The 20,889-nt window shown below is 35.9% G+C and overlaps 3 protein-coding genes across 6 annotated transcripts; 2 read left to right on the top strand and 1 right to left on the bottom strand.

The window, feature by feature from the left end:
- Window positions 1-2,681: 2,681 nt before the first annotated feature.
- On the top strand, window positions 2,682-6,805 carry LOC119997491 (amino acid transporter AVT1I). 2 transcript variants are annotated; one of them, XM_038844555.1, is made up of 3 exons: window positions 2,682-2,944; window positions 5,293-5,900; window positions 5,992-6,805. In XM_038844555.1, the coding sequence occupies exons 1-3, from the start codon at window positions 2,782-2,784 to the stop codon at window positions 6,505-6,507; spliced, it is 1,287 nt and encodes a 428-aa protein (XP_038700483.1). In that variant the 5' UTR covers window positions 2,682-2,781; the 3' UTR covers window positions 6,508-6,805. The 2 variants fall into 2 exon arrangements, with proteins under 2 accessions (XP_038700483.1, XP_038700484.1); XM_038844556.1 differs by lacking the exon at window positions 2,682-2,944 and adding an exon at window positions 4,912-5,183.
- Window positions 6,806-6,973: 168 nt separating this feature from the next.
- Window positions 6,974-8,708, bottom strand: LOC119996472 (pentatricopeptide repeat-containing protein At2g36730). The gene has a single exon (XM_038843114.1). The coding sequence runs from the start codon at window positions 8,640-8,642 to the stop codon at window positions 7,101-7,103; it is 1,542 nt and encodes a 513-aa protein (XP_038699042.1). The 5' UTR covers window positions 8,643-8,708; the 3' UTR covers window positions 6,974-7,100.
- A 1,976-nt stretch (window positions 8,709-10,684) lies between these two features.
- On the top strand, window positions 10,685-20,622 carry LOC119996430. 3 transcript variants are annotated; one of them, XM_038843062.1, is made up of 4 exons: window positions 10,685-11,684; window positions 11,814-12,191; window positions 20,048-20,268; window positions 20,371-20,622. In XM_038843062.1, exons 1-3 carry the CDS (start codon window positions 10,928-10,930, stop codon window positions 20,263-20,265), a joined length of 1,353 nt encoding a protein of 450 aa, XP_038698990.1. In that variant the 5' UTR covers window positions 10,685-10,927; the 3' UTR covers window positions 20,266-20,268; window positions 20,371-20,622. The 3 variants fall into 3 exon arrangements, with proteins under 3 accessions (XP_038698990.1, XP_038698989.1, XP_038698988.1); XM_038843061.1 differs by lacking the exons at window positions 20,048-20,268; window positions 20,371-20,622 and adding exons at window positions 12,806-13,026; window positions 13,129-13,290 and having other exon boundaries at window positions 10,793-11,684; XM_038843060.1 differs by lacking the exons at window positions 20,048-20,268; window positions 20,371-20,622 and adding exons at window positions 12,806-13,026; window positions 13,125-13,566 and having other exon boundaries at window positions 10,841-11,684.
- Window positions 20,623-20,889: the final 267 nt, after the last annotated feature.

Below are 20,889 nucleotides of genomic sequence, written 5' to 3'. Positions count from 1 at the left end.
CTAATCCTCCCCTATTTCATGGACAAATGATACAAAAGAGTAGAAAATAAACTTTTTTTCTAGTTTGACCTACTCTACATCTTTTTTATTCTTTTTCTTCTATTTAATGCAACTTCTGTTCAGAGTTGTTAATTTCAAACTCAGTCATCGAATGTTCACACGTTTCAATTTGGGAACCCAAAGTTGAAAATTGTTCCAATATGCACACACAGTCAAATATCTCACTGTTTATACAGATTTCTTATATTGATTTTTTTTTATTTCACGTTAACAGTTTGATTGTTCGAATAGTCGAAAATCTGCCAGTGAGTATATTAGAATAATTTGTAATTTTGGATTCTCAAATTGAAACGTTGGAACATTCAGTGACCAAATTGAACCTGAGCAACTTTTTCAATAACCAAAAGTTACATTACCCCATTTTTATAAATTCATTCCTCCTCGTGACTAGATAAACACTCGTTGAATCTAAAGCATAATCTAGATCATGAGCTGATTATGCATATCCTTGTGGGAGTGGAGGGACCAACTCTCTTGACAGCATTAGGTCACCTAACAAAGTGCACTCGAAAGAATTTGAAAATAAAAGAAAAGTTGCGTTATTTGGTTCATCTATTTTGTTTTATTAGTTACACTACACAATACAGCTAGCCAAACATAACTTGGACTCTTCTTCTTCTTCTTGTCTTCATTCATGTCAAGTTACGTATCTCATTGAAAATGTATCCTGCCTTAGAAACCTAAGCCTTGGTCGTTTACAGATAAAGACTGAAATGATACGTATTTGACCATAAATGGACGGATATCAAAAAGGGCGTGAATATATATATATATGTAACTTTGAACATGTGAGGTTGTGGAGCTGGTAGCTAGCCTGACATCACTGCAGTTCTATATATATTGTTATCTTGTGCGAATATAATGATCATTAGCTCTGCTTTTGCATTTTTGTTAGATGTTACAAGCACAAGCACAAACATACACATACACACACACATATATATGATTCATGTCACAGGATTTATACACTAAAGTTTCTGGTGACACATGCAACATTCTTCTCGAGGACTGTTCATCTTTTATACTTTTGGATGTCGTTTTTGAAACTAACCAACAACTTAAAATGCATGGCCTGAGTCACTTATGGGCATAAAAAAGTAGCAAAATATGGTAGGAACTGAGGTCACAACTCACAATTTGGCATACATACATTGTCGTTTGTATTATGTGTTTGCACATATATATATGTATACTTTGCCTTTGAATATTCTTAGTGCATATGGATTGTGTATATATATATATATATGTACTGTCGTTTGTATTGTGTATATATATGCACTTTGCATTTGAATATTCATAGTGTATATGGATTGTATGTATACGATTAAGCATGGGCCACATATTTTTCCCTTATCATATTCCTGCCCTCGTGTGTAGAATGAAACCTTTACAACTATAAAGTGTTCTACATATATGTACGTATATGCAGAGTAGTTCTCTCCTACGGACGCAATTTACAGAGGGCTAGTTTGGTAGAGCATTTGCAAAGTAGCAGATATGTTAGCAAAAATGGTGGTAACAGAAATTTTGGACAATTTTAGTAGCAGAAATGTTGGCTGAATGCTGAGTAGGTGTTTGGTTGTACTTTTGTTGTTAACATTTGAGCTGTGTAGCATTTTCTGATAAATTACGTGCAGGGGTATTATGCATATTTGTTGTATACGCTGTATCCGAACAAACAATATAATTATTAAAAATAATATGATGACTTTTAAATTAATTAAAGATAATAATAACATATAAATTACTTAATTATCAATTTGTTAGCATTTAATTTATTTATTATTTTAATTATTTAATGAGAATGATTTTAATATCTTGTTCGTGCCTTCTATCCCAATAAATCAGGGGTAATGGTGGAATAACATTAACTTACCAGGGATAAAAATGAGAACAAATTACAAATGCTCCAAAAAAGCTCCTCTAAAGTAGCATGTGAGAGTTCAATGAAAATGCTGATTAAAAATCTCTCGTTTTTTGTGCTTTTCAATTGTTGTTTGGTTGAAACTAGCTTTTCTACTCAAAAGTAGTAGAAATGTTCCTCCAAATTGTGTACCAAACGGGGCCAGAGTTATAGTACATATATTTGTTTTCTCCTTAATTAAACAAAATCGCGGTTTGCTTCCTCACGCCGAAGTCGCGACATCGTCTTCATCAAAGTCACTGAAAGTGGTCGTAGGAGGCAGAGCGTCATTACTAAGCTTCTGTTTAGACCTTTGAAATCGAGAAGGAGGATTATTGCAAATCGATGGCTGAAATATGTTGGGGATTGTTGCAATCAACGAGTGGAACAAGTCTGTAAATTACGCTCGTAGGAGAGAATTTTCATATATAAATATAAATATGTATATATATATATATATACATATAAATATATATAATCTGATACTGTCTTTTTATATATAGTTGATTACTTGATTGAAACAATAGTAAAAAAAAAAAAAGAAGGTGGATTAAATGGGTTGGTATCACTTATCCTAAATAATAAAGTTATTATGCTAAGTACAATGGTTTTTTTTTTTTTTTTTTTAAATTTATGGTAGGATTCAAACCTTCAACAAGAGACATATTATGAGGGGTCGGGACCAATTCTCTTGATATATTCCACCGGAAAAATAGTAGCACACATTCCATATATTAATCAACCATCTCTCTCTATATACCTCTCTCTCTCTCTCTCCCCCCTATTTTATTGTTACACACCACATAAGGGCAATTGCCATGGAAAGTTCACAGAGTGACGAGGTCTCTCTAACAGTGCCTCTCATTGGTGAAGACCGACAACGTCATCATAGCAAGCAAGAAGACTACATAGAGAAGGAGAAGATAGCAGGCACCACTTCTTCCTTCAATACCTCTTTCCATGGCCTCAACGCTTTATCAGGTTTTTCTTTTTCTCTACCCAATATCTTAGATTTGTTCTTCATGTTAATCATAGCTAGGGGTGTTCTTACTCGTTTGAAATCGAATCAAACCACATGTTTTTTTATTTTTATATGTATAAGCTATCTTTTCCAATCTAGATATCGTCTTGCCTGTTCCTCTTATATAGATCTAGGGTTTTTTTTTTTTTTTTTTTGTTCAATCCTCCAAATGACCAAACATAAATTCCAGAATTTTTCGGCGCATATATTTCATGGCGGATCCTTGATTTGGACATTTTCTTGCTGGGAATACATGTGAGTGGATTTATATGGTGTGCTACATATTTTAGGGTTTCTACAATTCACGTCAAGTCTAATTGGAAAAAAGGTTAGACAAATTTAAAAATAAAAAATAAAAAAAAAAAACAAAAGTGTGATATGATGTAACACACTTACAACTCTTCTTGTTCACAGATCATAGTTTAATCCAGTTACGTCTAGATGTCTTTAGTTATAGAGTGTGATGGAGTCGTAGCTTTCAATAATTATGTTACTTTGTTTTTCTCCCACTACATATTTTAGGGTTTCTACAATTCACGTCAAGTCTAATAATGGAAAAAAGGTTAGACAAATTTAAAAAAAAAAAAAAATAAAAAATGAAAGTGTGATATAATGTAACACACTTACAACTCTTTTTATTCACGGATCATAGTTTAATCCAGTTATGTCTAGATGTCTTTAGGTATAGAGTGTGATGGAGTCATAGCTTTCAATAATTATGTTACTTTGTTTTTCTCCCACTACATATCGATATCGACGACCATACAGCCCAACTCATCTATGACTTGTTATAACATTTCTTGGAAACCCAAGATTTTGTCTTACACTTACAGAATAATGAGTTTTTTTTTTTTTTGTTTTATATGCCTAACTATTTCTCATTTCTTTTGAGTCAAACTGAATTGGGTTGGCGCGGCGCGTTTTTAACATTAGAGCCGCACGTTCTTAATGATAGAGCCGCGCGGCCCCTATTCGCTTTTTAGATGAAAGAAATCTGAAGGCAGAGGCATTGTAATAAATCGAGTTAATACCTGTTGTGACTGGTAGGTGATAACAACTGCAATACAGGGTTTTCAGACATGACAATGAGTTGTGTTTTGTTTTGTTGGTTCAATTTGGACCACACCACGTCAAAATACCACCTTTTTCCTTTTCGCCAAAATTGAGGTCCCAATTGAGCACATGAATTCTGCACAAAATTCTTCACATTTTAGTGAGAAAAGGACAGAACGCTTATCGTAGACGCGTAAGAGTGATTATCAACTGAAGCCCCTACTCGCATGGTTTCGAAATTTTTTTTTTTGGGGGGTTAATAGTGCATTGACATGTTCAAAGGAGTGTGGCGGACGACAATTTAAAAGGCCATGGATTTCTTGACTTAATTAAACATGTTTTAAAACCATGAGCCCTGGAAGATCCTGTAAACCCTGTGATGGGAAACTTGAGAAAGCGGACACTATTTTACAATGATAGAATTTGGGCAAGATGATTCATTGTTTTTCCCCCCCAAATACTGATATCAGAGGGATGTTGTTTAGCTTGAAGCCTTGAATTTTGTGACTTCTAGTTCCATCTGATGGGTTTGACCCCGACTCACATGTGCGGTGGAGATTTGTTGAGAAAAGTTTCATACGACTAAAATAAAGATCTAATAGACATAAGCCTTAGGTTCCCTTCACTTATCTTATAATGATAGTCAAGTTTAAGCAAGGGAGTCCATTGATATTTCCTAACTGACAGATTACATGTATAAAACATGTTAAACTAAGGAAAATAAATAAATGCTTTACACATGTATAAAAACAACCACGACAACACATTCACAATTGCCTGGTTGCCGTGTTCAAGGACATCATGTGAATCACACATACTTGAGATTATTGTCTGACGTTCACACAAACTAAATTATTTTTGCAAATCTGAGAATTGAACATGATGGGCGCACCGTGTATATAAGAATAGGTAGAGCCCTTCAGGGTAGTTAAAGCCATTCCAACCTCAAAGTTTGGCATCCTTATCTCCTATTAGAGTCCAGCGTCTATCCCAAAATGAAAGCAATTTCATCCTTGGCTGCGCCTCTCCTAGTTGATGAGAATCAACACCACAAGTTAGAGGATGTAGAGTCCAATTGTTATGATTCCAATGAAGGCACCTCCTCTGTCTTCTCCACCATTTTTAATGGACTCAACACTTTGTCAGGTTCTGCTTTGTTTCAACATTCATTCCAACACTTACGCTGTTGTATTCATCTTGATTTCTTACATAAACTTGGGGAACTGATTTTTTTTTCACTGTTTTTGGCTTTCAGGAGTTGGCATACTTTCAACACCATATGCATTGGCTACAGGGGGGTGGCTAAGCTTGGTCCTCCTCTTTGTTATCGCCTTGGCAACCTTTTACACAGGCTTGTTGATTCAAAGATGTATGGATGCAGATTCAACTATCAAATCCTACCCTGACATTGGAGAGCGCGCATTTGGAAAAAAAGGCAGATTGTTAGTCTCAGTTTTCATGAACGTTGAGCTTTACTTAGTCGCAACAGGGTTCCTGATTCTAGAAGGAGATAACTTACACAATTTGTTTCCAAATGTGGCGCTTGAAGCAGGAGGTTTTAGATTAGGTGGAAGACAAACCTTTGTTATAGTCGTCGCGCTTGTAATTCTGCCTTCTGTTTGGGTGGATAATCTGAGCATGCTTTCTTATGTATCTGCAAGTGGAGTTTTGGCTTCTGCAATCATCCTTGCTTCAATTTTTTGGACTGCAGCTTTTGATGGGATTGGATTTCATGGAAAGGGAACAATGATAAATTGGAGTGGGATACCAACTTCTGTTAGCTTATATGCATTCTGTTACTGTGCTCATCCAGTCTTCCCAACTCTGTACACTTCTATGCAGAAAAAGCATCAGTTCTCCAATGTAAGTAACTATAAAAGACAAGTAGGTGCTTTGAAATTCATTGTCAAGAATCAAGACGATAAAATACTGACTGTACTACTTTCCTTTGCAGGTTCTAATTCTATGCTTTGTCTTGTGTACCTTTTGTTATGCATCAATGGCGATTTTGGGGTACTTGATGTTCGGATCTGATGTTCAGTCGCAAGTGACGTTAAATCTTCCAACAAATTTACTCAGCTCAAGAGTGGCTATATACACCACCCTTGTCAATCCCATAGCCAAATATGCACTGATGGTTACGCCGATTGTGAATTCTTTGAGGAGCAGGTTTCCAAACCACTATGCTAAAAAGCCTTTTAGCCTCTTCATCTGCACTTCTTTGGTGATCAGCAATGTTGTGGTAGCTTTGGCTATCCCCTTCTTTGGCTATCTCATGACACTGGTTGGAGCATTTCTAAGCGTCACAGCGTCAATTATACTGCCATGCTTGTGTTACTCAAAGATTTCAGGTATCTATCGAAGATTCGGATGGGAATTGTTAGTCAATGGAAGTATAGTAGTCCTGGGTGTTGCAGTTGCCATCACCGGTACCTACACATCTCTTAAGCAAATAATAGGCCATTTGTAACGGTTAGACTATTCTTTACCGATGGAGGGCATTCACGTCTAATTTTGTTGTAGTTGTTTATGATATGAGCCATATCAAGCTGAAGTGAAGTTGCAGAATTATAGTTTGTTGAGCTTAATTCTGTTATGGTAGTTATCTGTCAACTTTCATTAAACTTTCTGTCACGTGATTAGTTGGAGTCTTATTGGACAGCTGTCAATCAACCATTGGTTGTTATAGTTGTTATATAATACTACTGAGAGTCATGGTAAAAGGCAGTCATGAAATGAATAAGAAAACATTGTTCTGTTCTTGTGCTTCTTCTTCGTGAATCTTCTTCTTCTTGCCATTCCTATTCTCATACTAGGTTAAGGTTTGAAAAAGGTTAACATTTTAAAGCTGGAAACACTTGGCACCCTCAGTCCTGTTTACATAGTTAGTGCTGAATTATCATCGAAACACTAGTTATATATACTTCTTCATAACAACCAAGCTTGGTATAAATTAATAAGAGATTGAATGGAAAAACAATAATTGGACACTTGAAAGATTCTAAACTAATGAAAAAGAAGGTAACAGGTTAATATAAGTCGGTGCTTGTGCTGAAACTTTGACTACAAGTTGCTAGCCATCTTCATGTGCAAGTTCAATCCTTCCAGTAACTGGTAAACCCCATCATACTCGTGTCTAGAATCATAGCCAGAGAAGAATCTATAAATGGAGCCACCTAACTCAACACAGCTCTCCCCAGCCATCTTCTTCAACCGTCCATGTTTCATAGTTTTCCTCACCTTTGCTGCCTTCTCCCACATTCCACCCTCAGCATATATATTTGCAACGATCACAAGATTCCCAGTCCTCTTTGGCTCTAGTTCAAGCAATCTCTTCCTTACTTCATCCGCCAAACCATCATTGTCAACATCATGGACGCTGAAAGCACTGAGCAAGGTCCTCCACACAACTGGGTCAGGCTTCAAAGGCATGTCCAAGATGAAGTTGTAAGCCTCTCTTAGACAGCCAGCACGACCCAAGATATCCACCATGGCACCATAATGTATCATCATTGGCTTAATGCCATGCACGTATTCCATCTCATGAAAGTACCTATACCCATCTTCCACCAATCCAGCATGAGTACAAGCACAGAGAACCCCAAGAAAGGTGACATCATTAGGGCATATGCAAGAACTTTTCATCATAGTATGGAAAAGGTTAAGGGCTTCATGAGCAAACCCATGTTGGGCTAGTCCCAAAATCATTGCACTCCACGTCCACACATTTCTCTCAGCCATTCTATTAAAAACTATCTTCCCATAACCAATGTTTCCACACTTTGTATACATCTCAACAAGGGCAGTACCCAATTGGCAATTCAAAACCAACCCTCTCTCAATAACTTGGGAATGAATCCACTTACCTAAGCTCAAGTTACCAAGGTCGGAGCAACCAGAAAGCACAACCACCATTGTGGTCTCATCTGGTTCAAACCCACAATCCCTCATTTTAACAAAATACTCAATCGCATTATCAACCAAAAAATTCTCAACACAAGCAGTTATCACCGCATTCCATGAAACCACAGTTCTGTCAGACATTTCATCAAACAAATGACACGCATTAACTATCTTCTTACAAGAACCATAAAAATTAACCAGATTGTTTTGAACATAAACATCAGAATCCAAGCCATGCTTCACCACATCCACATGGACTTGCCTGCCTTCTTCCAACGCAGATAACACAGCACACGCCTTGATAAGGAACGGGAAGGTGAGCTTATTGGGTCTAATTCCTCTCCTACGCATTTCAACAAAAACCCACATGGCATCTTTCGTTGAATCACTCATATACCCTCTAATAAGCATGTTCCACGAAGCGGGCACTGTATTTACGGAGCGATACAGAAGGGATCGGGCAAAAGACAAGTACTTTTCGGCAGACAAGGTGCAAAGTCGAACCAGTTCACTCTGGAGAAACGCATCTTCGTGGAGACCAGAGACATGGATCTGGGCGTGAATTTGCGACATGTGCTTGAATGAGAAGCAAAGCTTGAGGAGAAAGAGGCATTGGTGCTTCTTTGAGAGGAAATTTGAAATGCAGTTGGAGAAGTTTGGTGGGAAGCTCTGCTTGGCAGTTGGGATTAGAAACGAAACCATTCATTGGGGACCAAGAATGAATTGCGCTAACTTTTGGGGAGTGTCCGAGGGAGACTTTTGGGTTTGGTCTTTGCATTAAATAGCACATATATGATATATCCTCAAAACAATTCTATAAAATTTATGTGCTTACCAAAAGAAAAAATAATATGTATATGTATATTTAATTATTGTCAAATATTTTATTGCGACACGCAAATTTGGAACATAGAATTATAATTAAATTTCTTATAATAAAAATACTAAATCAATCAACTTTTGAAAATAAACAACACCTTAAAAGTGTTTTAGGCAGCCATGCACCAACATCATGCATAGAAGAGTAATGTTACATTCATCTAAAATAAAACCTAATGGAGACTCGTATAAGAGGACCGAGACGATGCTTCAATATCATATTAGAAATTTCATCCCACACACATTCATAATATTATCTATTTTGGATTTATCAATTTTCGTGAATACATTGATCTGGCAAAACGGTGTGTTTGGAAATAGTTTTGGTTTTGATTTTTTTTTTTGAAAGGCCCACAGGCCACATACACGCTAAGCCATGTCGGAGGGGCATGAAGGCCACCACAACGGATGGAAAACTACCCAAATCTCAAATCCCTGGTGAGAATAGAACCCTGAACCTCAAGGTCCTAGACAGATAACCTGACCAACCAGACTATCTCCCATTCTCATGGTTTTGGTTTTTTGCTTTCAAAAACTGATTTTAAGATTAGATTTTGAAAACAATTTTAAGAAATAATGATGAAAACAAATTTCATTTGGTAGAGGATTTTACACGGAGAAAGAGGAAAGATGAAAAAGAAAACAAGAAATAATTTTACAAAACTTCAAATAACAGTTTTACTTTTTTGGTTTTTGAAAATCAAAAATAGTTTTCAATTTTATAAAATAATTTTAATTTTCAAAACTAAAATAATTTTTGAAAACAGAAAACTGTTTTGAAAATCCTAACCAAACACACTCTTTGCCTCACTGAATGGCCACTCAAGGACAAAGGGCTACACTTATAAACCCATGTCACTTAACCTAACCGAGGGAAGTCAAAGCGAGAATGCCCAAAAATACTCATCTGAGAATTTTGTCAAACATGGATCTATCACGTTTATCCTCGCTTAGAGACTTATAGAAGAGAGATTGTGTGAGATTCCAGAAATTCATCAGGTTAAACGTAAATTCTTGATCAAAGACTTCTAACACAACAGTCTTTCTGCCCTTTGCAAGCACAACAACGAGAAGGCCAAACAAACTCATCTGGGTATTTTGTCAAACAGGTAACAGGCATACAGAATCTGATAAGTGGTTACCTCTTTCTTGTTCAATTTAAAATAATCCCTATGCACACATGAAAATATATCTTTATTGTTTACCTTTACCTATTTGTCTACAGGCCTTTTGGGTATTTGTTAAGACTAACAAGAAGATGGTCTTGGTGGAATGGAGAAGCTCAATATGGACTTGTCCACCCGTGGAAGGCCCAAGAGATGTGGCACCAATAGCTGACCTCACAAGAAGTCTCCTCCAGGTAACACAAGCATCATATATAAATTTCTGTTTTTAGGGGTGTAAAATTTTTGTAAGAAACTGAGTGTTTATTTCTGTTTTAATTTTGATGTTATGAAGAAAGAGATGTGGATGTGGTTGAAAGATTCAAAAACCTTCATCTGAGACTTTTGTTGCTGAAGTATTGTCTTATCTCTCTGTCTTCAAACCTTCATTTTCTGAGTTGGTGTCAAGATGAAGGAGGGCAGAATTATGCTTACTTGAAATTGAATAAATAATTATAAGATTCCTTGATGCTCCATTCAGCAGAGTTCCATAATTGTTTAATAGGGAAAGTAAATTGGTATCACTTGTTAATGTTATAGCCTTACAGGTAAAGACACATAAAGGAAGCAGGAGATTTTACATAAATTTAATATTGTCAAAAGTTTCTAGAGTTGATAATGAGAATATGGATAAGATCCAAGCAAGCACACAATATATAAAAAGAAACTGACAAAAACGGTTTAGTCAAGATGTAGAAAGCATATTCTAAGCCACTATGTCTATCTCGAAGCAGCAGTTGAAATTTCCTTTAATAACCAATTCTAACCACCACATTTATTTATAATGATTAGATGACTAACATTCAGTACTGCTCTTTCCCAGTTGTTTCATTTCGTTAACGACCTCACTGCTTATAACTTTACATATGACTAACAGAGTTGAGCTGGGGTGACTACATTTCCCCAAGTATTTTTTGCGAAAGTCACGTAGGAGTGAGTATCAGTATGGCTTTCCTCGCGTCCTGTTGGATCATTATTGAATCTGTGGTCATCCCAGATGGATTAAAGAAGTGGTTTTGTTTGAGCTTCTATATCCATCCCTTTTTTCTTTTTGCTTGCCAGATTTTTCTCTGGTTAAGATTTCTGTACGCATGCCTTTCGGTTATCATCTCTTTCCCTTTTAGAGTAGTCTGTGTTATGGTTTTGTATATATACAAGTGGTTTCAAAGTTTTGTCATCTACATTTTCTCATTTACTAGGTCAACTAATTTTGAAGTTACAGAAGAGGGAGAAAACTTAGACGTCGTTCCGTGTTTTAATCATCATAATCAGACAGTTGTTTTGAATAGTTGTTTAACCATAGCGCCAACAATATACTTACCTAAAGTGATAGAACCTCTGACAGATGTGTTTGAGAATGAAACTGATGGCAGAGATGATGCAGTTCTTCAGGAGGATGAGCAAGTTCTCTGTTTTGATAAAGATGCCAGCATAAATGTCAACTTGTCTTCTCCATCTTGCTCAAATTTATCTGAAAACTATGATAACTTAAATGATGGTCATCTGTTGCACTCTTCTATCAGTAGTTCAACAACCAATGATCTAGACATGATTTCTAGTTCAACATCAGATTGTAGCACCAATTTATCATGTCTAGATGGAGTAGTAACTGATGGGCAGTATGCCGATAAATTCTATGAAAAGTACACTGAAAGAATGAGATGGTTTGATGTGCTCAATCATGAACGAACTTGTGGAATAAGTGCGTAAACTTCTCATTTATAGATGTTTTCTGATTTTATATTTATGGTCGTTAAACTTCTAATGTGATACAGATCATACAGATCCTGATTTGGTTAATTTTTACTGACATTAAGTTGTTTATTTACAGGTGCAATTTTTCACAAGCAATGGTCAAGTCCTAGCTCAGTTGAGAGCACTGGGATTGTGGACTTCTCACCCCCAAATAGCTCATGGAGCAAAATGACAGGAAAGAGGCTTCTAAAAAGTTTGGAGAGTGATTTTGAACTTGTGTATGTGGCTCAATCATGCTTATCATGGGAAGCTCTCCATCATCAATACAGAAAGGTTGAAGCTCTGGCAGGTCAAAATGGTGTGTTTTATAGTAATGTGGCAGGAGAGTTTCAAAAGTTTCAAGTTCTTCTGGAAAGATTTATGGAAGATCAAAGGAGTGACGGAAAGAGGGTATGGAGCTATGTGAGAGGAAGATTTTCATTCAAGAGTCTTCTCCAAGTTCCAGAGCTTCCAGGTAGTTTACGATCAATCATCCTATATTTATTTTGATTAAAGGACTTGCTTTTGGTAAGGCAACTGATACAACAAAAATCAAGGCATTTCCCTTGAAAGAGTTGGACACTGTTGAGACTTGTAAAAAGTCCCAAATCGGTTTGGTGTAAGTTAACAATGTGGTTTATAAGTGTGACCCCAACCTCAAACACATATCTCAATTGATCGGGCTAACCTTCTCAGTTCTCACCTCCTTCTTCTGCTTCACAAATGGCTTCATTCAAGTTTCTGATAGAAATAACTAGTGATGATCTGTTTCTGACCAATTCAACGATGTGGCAGAGCTTGAATATTTTCCCTCTTTCACTGTTTGACTTTTTATGCTGAAAGATTCTTTGAACTTGCAAGTTTAGAACCAGAAACCCTTATTTATATATCATTAAAAGTTCAGCCATGTCCGTAGACGTCATCTTGCTGAGAACATTATATACATACAAATTTTTCTTTAAAAGAAAAGGCATAGTAGTTTATCTTACTCAAAGTGGTAATGGACAAAATTGATTAAACATTTCTGTCTTTTCACTTCTTTTTTTGGTCAAATGACTGGCATTTGCCGATTTCTCTTTGATCCTTTAGGCTTTGTGGAGGAGGAAAAGGAAGACGAGAAAAGAGGAGCTTGTAGAGTGAAAGATGTGCTGAATGCCATAGAGAAGTGCATACAGGCCTTTTGGGTATTTGTTAAAACAGACAACAAGAAGTCTTGGTGGAAATTGAGAACCTCGCTATGGACTTGTCCAATTGTAGAAGACCCAAGAGATTTGGCATTACTAGCTGAGATCACTAGAATTCTCCAGAAGGTAATACAATATGATGATTTTATGTAAATCTCATTTCTTGGATAAACTTGTGTGAGAAACTGATTAGTTGTTTTTGGTGTAATTTTGATATTCTGGAGAAAGAGATGCTCTTGAAAGATTCACAAGGGAAGGAAAGATGTTGCCTCAGAAGGGGAGTAAAACCTCCAGAAGAGACGCAAAAGAAGATGTTACACACAATGGTAGACATGAAGCTGGTTTCAAGGGTGCTTAGGATGTCTGTGGTTTCCACTTCACAACTTAAATGGTGCAAAGAAAAGCTGGACAACATAGTGTTTGAAGAAGGAAAGGTTGTGAGGGCACACAGTGCTCCTTTCTTATTTCCATCTTGATTGTTTACTGAAAATGGGATACACGTTTTGTTTTCTGGGTTTCTCAGCCAAGCTACTGCTTGCTGCTCAAACAAATGGGAATGTTTTCTGAGAAAAATAGCAGACCTCTGTTCATGTATATGGTATAAGACATGTAAATATATGGACAACCTGCATTGAATTTCATGCAAGGAATGTTAATTTTTATTTACGCATAAGATTAAGTAGTAAGAATTCATTCAATTGATTTGATTTCAAGAGGCCAAGGGATGTGTTAAACAAAATGTGGGTTCTGTCCAGGCAATTAAGTAGGGCTTTTCCCCCCTGAAAGAAGTATGCCAAAGGCAAAGGGGTGTACGCCTGATCATGGATGGGTTAAGATGCCTGAAAAACACGGATTGACGAACCGGTTTTTTTGCGGGCTTGGACAAAATTATTTTGCTGATGAGTTGGGCTTGGTTCCCCTTCACAAAAATATTTGGGCTGAGTTTGTGATTATAAGCTTTATGGCCCAACCCAAAGTTTTGTAGAAGTTACTTTTCAAATATATTAATATATGGGCCGAACTTGGTCGGAACCCCACCCTTGATTTTAACCGTACTTCACGGAAAAAAAAGGGAACACATGCAATGAACAATTTCAAAAAGATTTTTTTCTTTTTAATTTTAAAAAAGGTTAATTTCAATTTTTTGTAATTCCAAAGCTTAGCATTGAATTCTTAAATAGTACCCAAATACAACAACTTTAATTAATATACAGCAAAACAAATAATACTACTACTTAAGCATGTTTAGAACAGTGTCAAACATATGATTTTTAAAGTCTGATCCTGCTATAATTAAGAATACCATTTATATGCCTTGCAATTCGATTTTTCATTTTTTTTTCCTTCTTTTATAATGCGCATTCAATATTATTTTGTGATTAAGTTGAACCAAAATTCAGAAATTCTTCAATTTTATTGAGCTATAGTTGTATAGGGGAGAAGAGATTTACCCATCGTACATAAGCTACTTCATACTTGTGTATATGTATAGGTTATAAAACATTATGTCATGGCAACTCTTTTTTTTTATTTTAATTATTATTGGTTCTTGTGAAAATATAGTTGTGTTGTAAGAAGGTTCAGGTCCCAGGGGATCTGGCAGGTCGTTGGTGTTAGTGGATTTAGGGTTTTTGCCCATCCACAACACCATCATCATCGTTGGTGGCAGTGGATTTAGGGTTTTTCCCATCATCATTGTTGTATTTGTATGGAAGCCTTGTGAGTTTGAGGGACTTTGAGTTTGGGCAATGTGTGTATATACACACACATACAGTTGAGGCAGTATATATAACAAAAGCTTCTTCCAAAGAAACAAAACAAAAATTAGCGAATTCAACAATGAACGCAGCAAGGTTCTTAAGTTTTTTTTATTCTTGATGTTAATTTGCAAGTTTAAAAATAATAAAATGCCAGGCATTATTATCAATTTTATCTAATTAATTTTATCTCTATGCGAAAAAAATAAAACAGCTTTCATTTATTTTGATGAACCTCCATTATTGTTCAAACAGTTGGAGTAATTTCCAACTGTCTGAACAAGGACGGAGTTTCATCAAAAACAGTTTATCGCCTAGGAATACAAAACCCTCCCAACTCTCTTAATTTCCACACGTAAAAAAGACAATCATCTCCGGACTCCGGCCAAGTCATACAAAAATCCACCTAGCTTTTTCCGCATGAAAACTCTTGAATGTGCCACCATATGGTTTCTTAGTGTTTAGACTGTATTTCCCCATAGCCGGCTCCAAGGGGAGGCCAGACAGGCAGTCGCCTAGGGCCTCTCATGGGGGAGGGGCCTCACTTTTCATTAAATTGTATATCTTTTTAGGTGTATATAGACAGTACAATGTACTTGTCGATTGATATAAGAAAAAAATGGATTAGGAGGCTCCGCAATTAGTTTTAAATTGTAGAGTCTACAATTGGAATCCAATGGCTTGAGAGATGTGTCACATCACACTATATTTTTGTTTTTTCATTTTTAAAATTTGTATGTCTTTTTCTTCACCATTGAATATAAATTGTAGACTCTAAGGAATTGCGGAGCCCCCAAATCAGAAAAAAAAAATCCTAATATATTGTTATTTAAGAAAACAAGCTCATTAACCCAAACACAAAATGACACGCCATCACATATATAAAAATTAAAAAGTGCAATTCATTGACCTATAACTTTGATTGTGGTAACAAATCAAATCCGAACTGTACAAGTGAGGCCCCTCCCCCATGAATTATTTGGTTTAGCGTTATTTGGTTTCATTTGATGTAATAAATTTATAAGTTCGAGTCGCTTAATTTATTGGATATTGGTGATAATTTATTTGTATTCAAGAACTAATTATATTGCATTTTGAATTCATTAGATATGCTGGATTTCATATTTATAAAAAAAAAAATTATTTTCGGTAATGAGGGCCTCAGTTTCTTAACTTGTCTAGGGCCTCCAAAATGCTACAGACGGCCTTGTATTTCCCCGACATGCATACGAGGACAAATCAAGGATGACGGCTTTCAAAAGACGAGGAAAGTCCTTTACTTTAAAAAAACAACGAGGGAGAGGCTCCAGAAGAAACTAAAGGACACTAGAAAGAACATGGGAATTAGCACCATTTCTATCAGTTCTTTTGTCTCGAACAGCCAACAAAAGGACAGGTACAGAAATTTACATGCCTTGCAATTTGTTTTTTCTTCTTTTGTAATGCACATTCAACATTATTTTGTGAATAAGTTCAACCAAAATTCTTTAATTTTATTGAGCTACAGTTTATAGGGGAGCGGAGAACCCATCATACATAAGCTACTTCATACATGTATATGTATAGGTTATAAAGTATTATGTCGTTCTCACTAGTTTTTCCTTTTATTCTTCGCCCAAGGCAACTCTTTTAGTGTTTTTGTTGTTCTTGTGAAAATCTAGCTGTGTTGTAAGAAGGTTCAGGTCCTAAGGGATGTCGCAGCGACTTCTAGGAGTCCATCCAATGCGAGAATGGACACTATCATATATCACCAACTTATCCTGCATGAAATTGACTAAAAACAACAAAAGACAATCAAAAATAATTAAATCGTAATTTTAGTATTAGTAAAATGATTCTCTTTTATTAGGTTTACTATATTGTTAGTATCTCTAACCTCCAATTACATTCGGATTTTCCATGACTGCTTCCTCGCTATCCGAAATCCCTAAACACACTTTTTCCTGTGGTAAAAGATATTTCATGTGATGAAGGTAACTTGGGGAGAGTGGGATGATCTAAGTATTCGGGATTTACATGAACCAAAAGCCCATGGTTCCTTGTCGTAAAAAGAGAGAGGGTATTTTGTATGATTTATTTAGAGTAATTAAATACTATATGTTATTTTTGAAACTAATGATTTTAAAAATATAACACTTACTTCCACAAGTGTGAGATAATTATTGACCGGTAATTTCAGCATATTATCTGGTCCATTTGTGAATTTCAAGGTCAACTCCTTGAAATGTTTGTAATATCGTCAAGGGAACTAATAGGTTGTTGATTGTTTCTCCAACATAATGGAAAGTCGCTCACTGGGTCTACAGATGTCAATGGTGTTTCTTCCAGAGCTTGGTTAATCTGAAATATGAATTACATGGTGAGTTTCATGATTATAATGGAAGGAAATCTTGTTTTGTCTTACCAGATGAAGCGTGCGTTCATAGGCTGGTTGTTCTAAGTAGGATAAAGAAAACCCACTATCAAAATCAAATTCAAGTTGCTTTACTTGAGTCTCGCTTCCATCAAATAAGAGATCCACTGGTCCTGATAAGTAGTTCCTGAATAGTATATGAATAAATATAAACACCATATTTTACATAGATGATAGAAAAGATTCAATTAGGATCTATGGTGGTTCTTACCCTTTATAACTATCAATGATTGGTGTCCATGAGACTCCTGAAGGTATAAGATCACTTCCAAAGAATAAATACCCATCTCCTCTACTACTTAAGCAATGACCAGTCACTTTATGTATGATAACATGTGAATCCATTTGAGACAATAGACTGACAGTACCCTTACTAAGACCAAGCACTCCATTGCCTTTAAAAACTCCAGTTTGTCTGTATCCACACCTACACATTGCACAACTTGACAAAATTAACCTATTGAAATTTAGAAACATTAAAGATCCCTTTGTTTGGGTTTTTTTAAAAATTCAGTGCTAATGTATAAGTTATGAAAAATATGTTAACTTCTATGTCAAGTGTTTTGTGAAACTAATAGTTGATACTTTGGCACTCCGCCCCGTGGGCTGAATTTTGCGTCTTTTAGGAGGAACAACTACATGATCTTGGATGAAAAAAATAATGTAATATACACACCCAAAGACTAAATGAGGATGAATAACAGATCCATTTCTAAGTTGTAGAGTAAAAATATCTTTGACCAGATAACCCTCTGTTGATTTTTGATCATCAGCATAATGATCAAGTAGATACTTGCATCGCGCATTTGGATTTGGACAATCATAGTTATCTCCTTGGATAGCAGCGCATAAGGCATCCCCACATTTCACAAAGTTATCTTCTGTTGGCTTGTAATCGCCTTGATGCTTAGTTACCCACAATTGTGTGAATGAGAATATTAGTACCGGTGTAGGTGAAAACAATGATCCATAACAATGAACAACAACGTTAATATCATTATTATTATAATTACCTGGCCATAATTCTTGCCAGATAAATCACATTGGACCCAGGAAAGGTCATTACCACTATCGATGTGAAGCTCGAAAGACTGATGTGGGTTGCCTATATCAATGTTCATGAAGTAGGCCCTGTAGATTGAATTCATGATATAAGAAGAAATTCTAGGAAAATAATGCAACACAGTCAAGGAACGTACCCATTATGATCATTCTGGTGTACAGGATAAACAATAGAGGAAGCATCCAAGACTCTTGAGAAATAGCTTTGATAGATTATACACAATACCACCACCATCATCATAGGTGGCTGTGGACTTGGGGTTTTTCCTTTCATCATTGTTGTATTTGTATATGTGATGGAAGAACTTGTGAGTTTGAGGGACTTTGAGTTTGGGCAATATATATACATACAGTTGAAGCAATATAACAAAAGCTTCCTTCCAAAAAAAAAAAAGAATGAAAGAAACAAATAAAAAAGTTGGCGAATTCAACAACGCTAGTCGTCTTGTATTCCACGTAAATTCAACAAGGAAAACTCTTTGTATATTCCTAACAATTTCTTCCATAACCAGTCATAACAGTATTACGTTATCTAATTACATTAAATTGTGTTATTATATTGATTTTCGTTATTACGTTGTCTAATTACATGTTATGGTTGAATTTGTTAGAAATACGTAACATTGCCGATTCAACAATGATCACAGAGTCACAACAAGATTCTTCAATTTTTTATTCTTGATATTAATATGCGAGTTTTAAAAAAATAATAATGCCAGGCATTGTTATTAGTTGTTTATCTAATTAACTGTATTGGCCTCCATTCCTGTTCAAATGGTTGGATTGATTGATTCTTTCGCTGGGAAAAAAAAATGAAGTTTCCACCTAATAACACAAGACCCACCCAACTCTTAATTTTCCACATGTAAAAAGAGAATTATCGCTGGCCAAGTCATTAAAAAAACAAATGAAAACCTAACTTTTCCGCATGAAAACTCTTGAATTCATCTTTGTCTTTGGCACCATATAAATTCTTAAATTCTCGAGTTCTGAGACTGTATTTCCCCGGCGTACGACAAAAAATCAAGGATGCCAGACTTTCAAAAGACGAGTACTCTAAAAAGGAGCCCAGAAAGAACATGGGAATTAGCACCATGCCTATGAGTGGTTTTGTTTTGTTTTGTCTCGCAGAGCCAACAACAAAATGGCAGGGTACAGTACAAGGGCTAAGACTAGGTCAGTCGAGCAACACCTTTCACTAGAAGCTCTTCCACTTGCCTATCTATTTAACTCAGCACGCTCCTGTTCCTTCTCCTTAGGGTTCATCCTAGCTATAATGTGGAAGGTTAGGCAGTTAAGATCCAGGAACTAAATCAATAGCATGCTGGATATCCCTCATATTCACTGAAGTTTTGAACGACTCAAGAACTTTTGCCAGTTATCTATCACATATATCCTCGTTTAGACAATCATAGAAGAGAGATTTTGTGAGATTCCAGGATTTCATCACGTTGAGCGTAAATTTTTTATCAAAAGACTTCTAACACAGCAGGCTTTCTTCTCTTTGCAAGCACAACAGCGAAAAGGCCAAACAAACTCATTTGGGTATTTTGTCAAACAGGCAACAGGCATACAGAATCTATTACGTGAATCACGTAACGTGATTAACTCTTTCTTGTCCAATTTAAAATAATCCCTATGCACACATGAAAAATTGAAAATATATCTTTATTGTTTACCTTTACCTATTTGTCTACTGACCTTTTGGGTATTTGTTAAAACTAACAAGATGGTCTTGATGGAATGGAGAAGCTCAATATGGACTTGTCCACCTGTGGAAGACCCAAGAGATTTGGCACCACTAGCTGACCTCACAAGAAGTCTCCTCCAGGTAACACAAGCATCATATAAAATAATCCCTAATTTTTTTCGTCAAATGGCTCTGGCGTTTGCCCATTTCTCTTTGATCCTTTAGGCTTTGTGGAGGAGGAAAAGGGAGACATGAAAAGAGGAGCCTGTCGAGTGAAAGATGTGCTGAATGCCATAGAGAAGTGCATACAAGCCTTTTGGGTATTTGTTAAAACAGAAAACAAAAGGTCTTGGTGGAAATTGAGAACCTCAACATGGACTTATCCAGCTGTAGAAGACGCAAGAGATTTGGCACTACTAGCTGAGCACACTAGATGTCTCTAGAAGGTAATGCAACATGATGATCTTATATAAATTTCAGTTCTTGGAGTGTAAACTTTTGTGGAGAAACTGATTAGATGTTTTTGGTTTAATTTTGATATTCTGGAGAGAGAGATGGACTTATCCTAGCTGAGCTCACTAGAAGTCTCCAGATGGTAATACAACATGCATGATGATCTTAATTCAATTTTTTTTTTTTTTTTATAATTCCAGAGCTTAGCATTGTTGAATTCTTTAATGGAACAACTTTAATAAATATGCAGCAAACAAATATTAGTACTACTTAAGCATGTTTAGAAGAGTGTCAAACATATGATTTTGACAGTTTGGTCCTTAGAAGAACACCATTTACATGCCTTGCAATTTGTTTTTTCATTTTCTCTTCTTCTTTTGTAATGCACATTCGACATTATTTTGTGAATTAAGTTCAACCAAAATTCAGAAATTCTTTAATTTTATTGAGCTACAGTTGTATAGAGGAGCAGAGAACCCATCGATCATACATAAGCTACTTCATACATGTATATGTATAGGTTATAAAGTATTATGTCATGATCACTAGTTTTTCCTTTTATTCTTTGCCCAAGGCAACTCTTTTACTGTTTTTGTTGTTCTCGTGAAAATCTA

Source organism: Tripterygium wilfordii, chromosome 4, assembly GCF_013401445.1.
Source record: "Tripterygium wilfordii isolate XIE 37 chromosome 4, ASM1340144v1, whole genome shotgun sequence".
NCBI classification, from domain to species: domain Eukaryota; kingdom Viridiplantae; phylum Streptophyta; class Magnoliopsida; order Celastrales; family Celastraceae; genus Tripterygium; species Tripterygium wilfordii.
The sequence above is the reverse complement of the archived record's forward strand: the minus strand, read 5'-3'. Positions and strand labels throughout refer to the sequence as shown.

What these genes read in the sequence shown, in the direction of transcription:
- LOC119996472 (XM_038843114.1), bottom strand. Translation starts at nt 8,642, where the DNA reads ATGGTTTCGTTTCTAATCCCAACTGCCAAGCAGAGCTTCCCACCAAAC.
- LOC119996430 (XM_038843060.1), top strand. Translation starts at nt 10,928, where the DNA reads ATGGCTTTCCTCGCGTCCTGTTGGATCATTATTGAATCTGTGGTCATC. An exon ending in CCAAGTTCCAGAGCTTCCAG is followed by an intron (nt 12,192 to 12,805) that starts GTAGTTTACGAT and finishes TTGATCCTTTAG; the next exon opens with GCTTTGTGGAGGAGGAAAAG. An exon ending in TCACTAGAATTCTCCAGAAG is followed by an intron (nt 13,027 to 13,124) that starts GTAATACAATAT and finishes GATATTCTGGAG; the next exon opens with AAAGAGATGCTCTTGAAAGA.
- LOC119997491 (XM_038844555.1), top strand. Translation starts at nt 2,782, where the DNA reads ATGGAAAGTTCACAGAGTGACGAGGTCTCTCTAACAGTGCCTCTCATT. An exon ending in TGGCCTCAACGCTTTATCAG is followed by an intron (nt 2,945 to 5,292) that starts GTTTTTCTTTTT and finishes TTTGGCTTTCAG; the next exon opens with GAGTTGGCATACTTTCAACA. An exon ending in AAAAGCATCAGTTCTCCAAT is followed by an intron (nt 5,901 to 5,991) that starts GTAAGTAACTAT and finishes TTTCCTTTGCAG; the next exon opens with GTTCTAATTCTATGCTTTGT.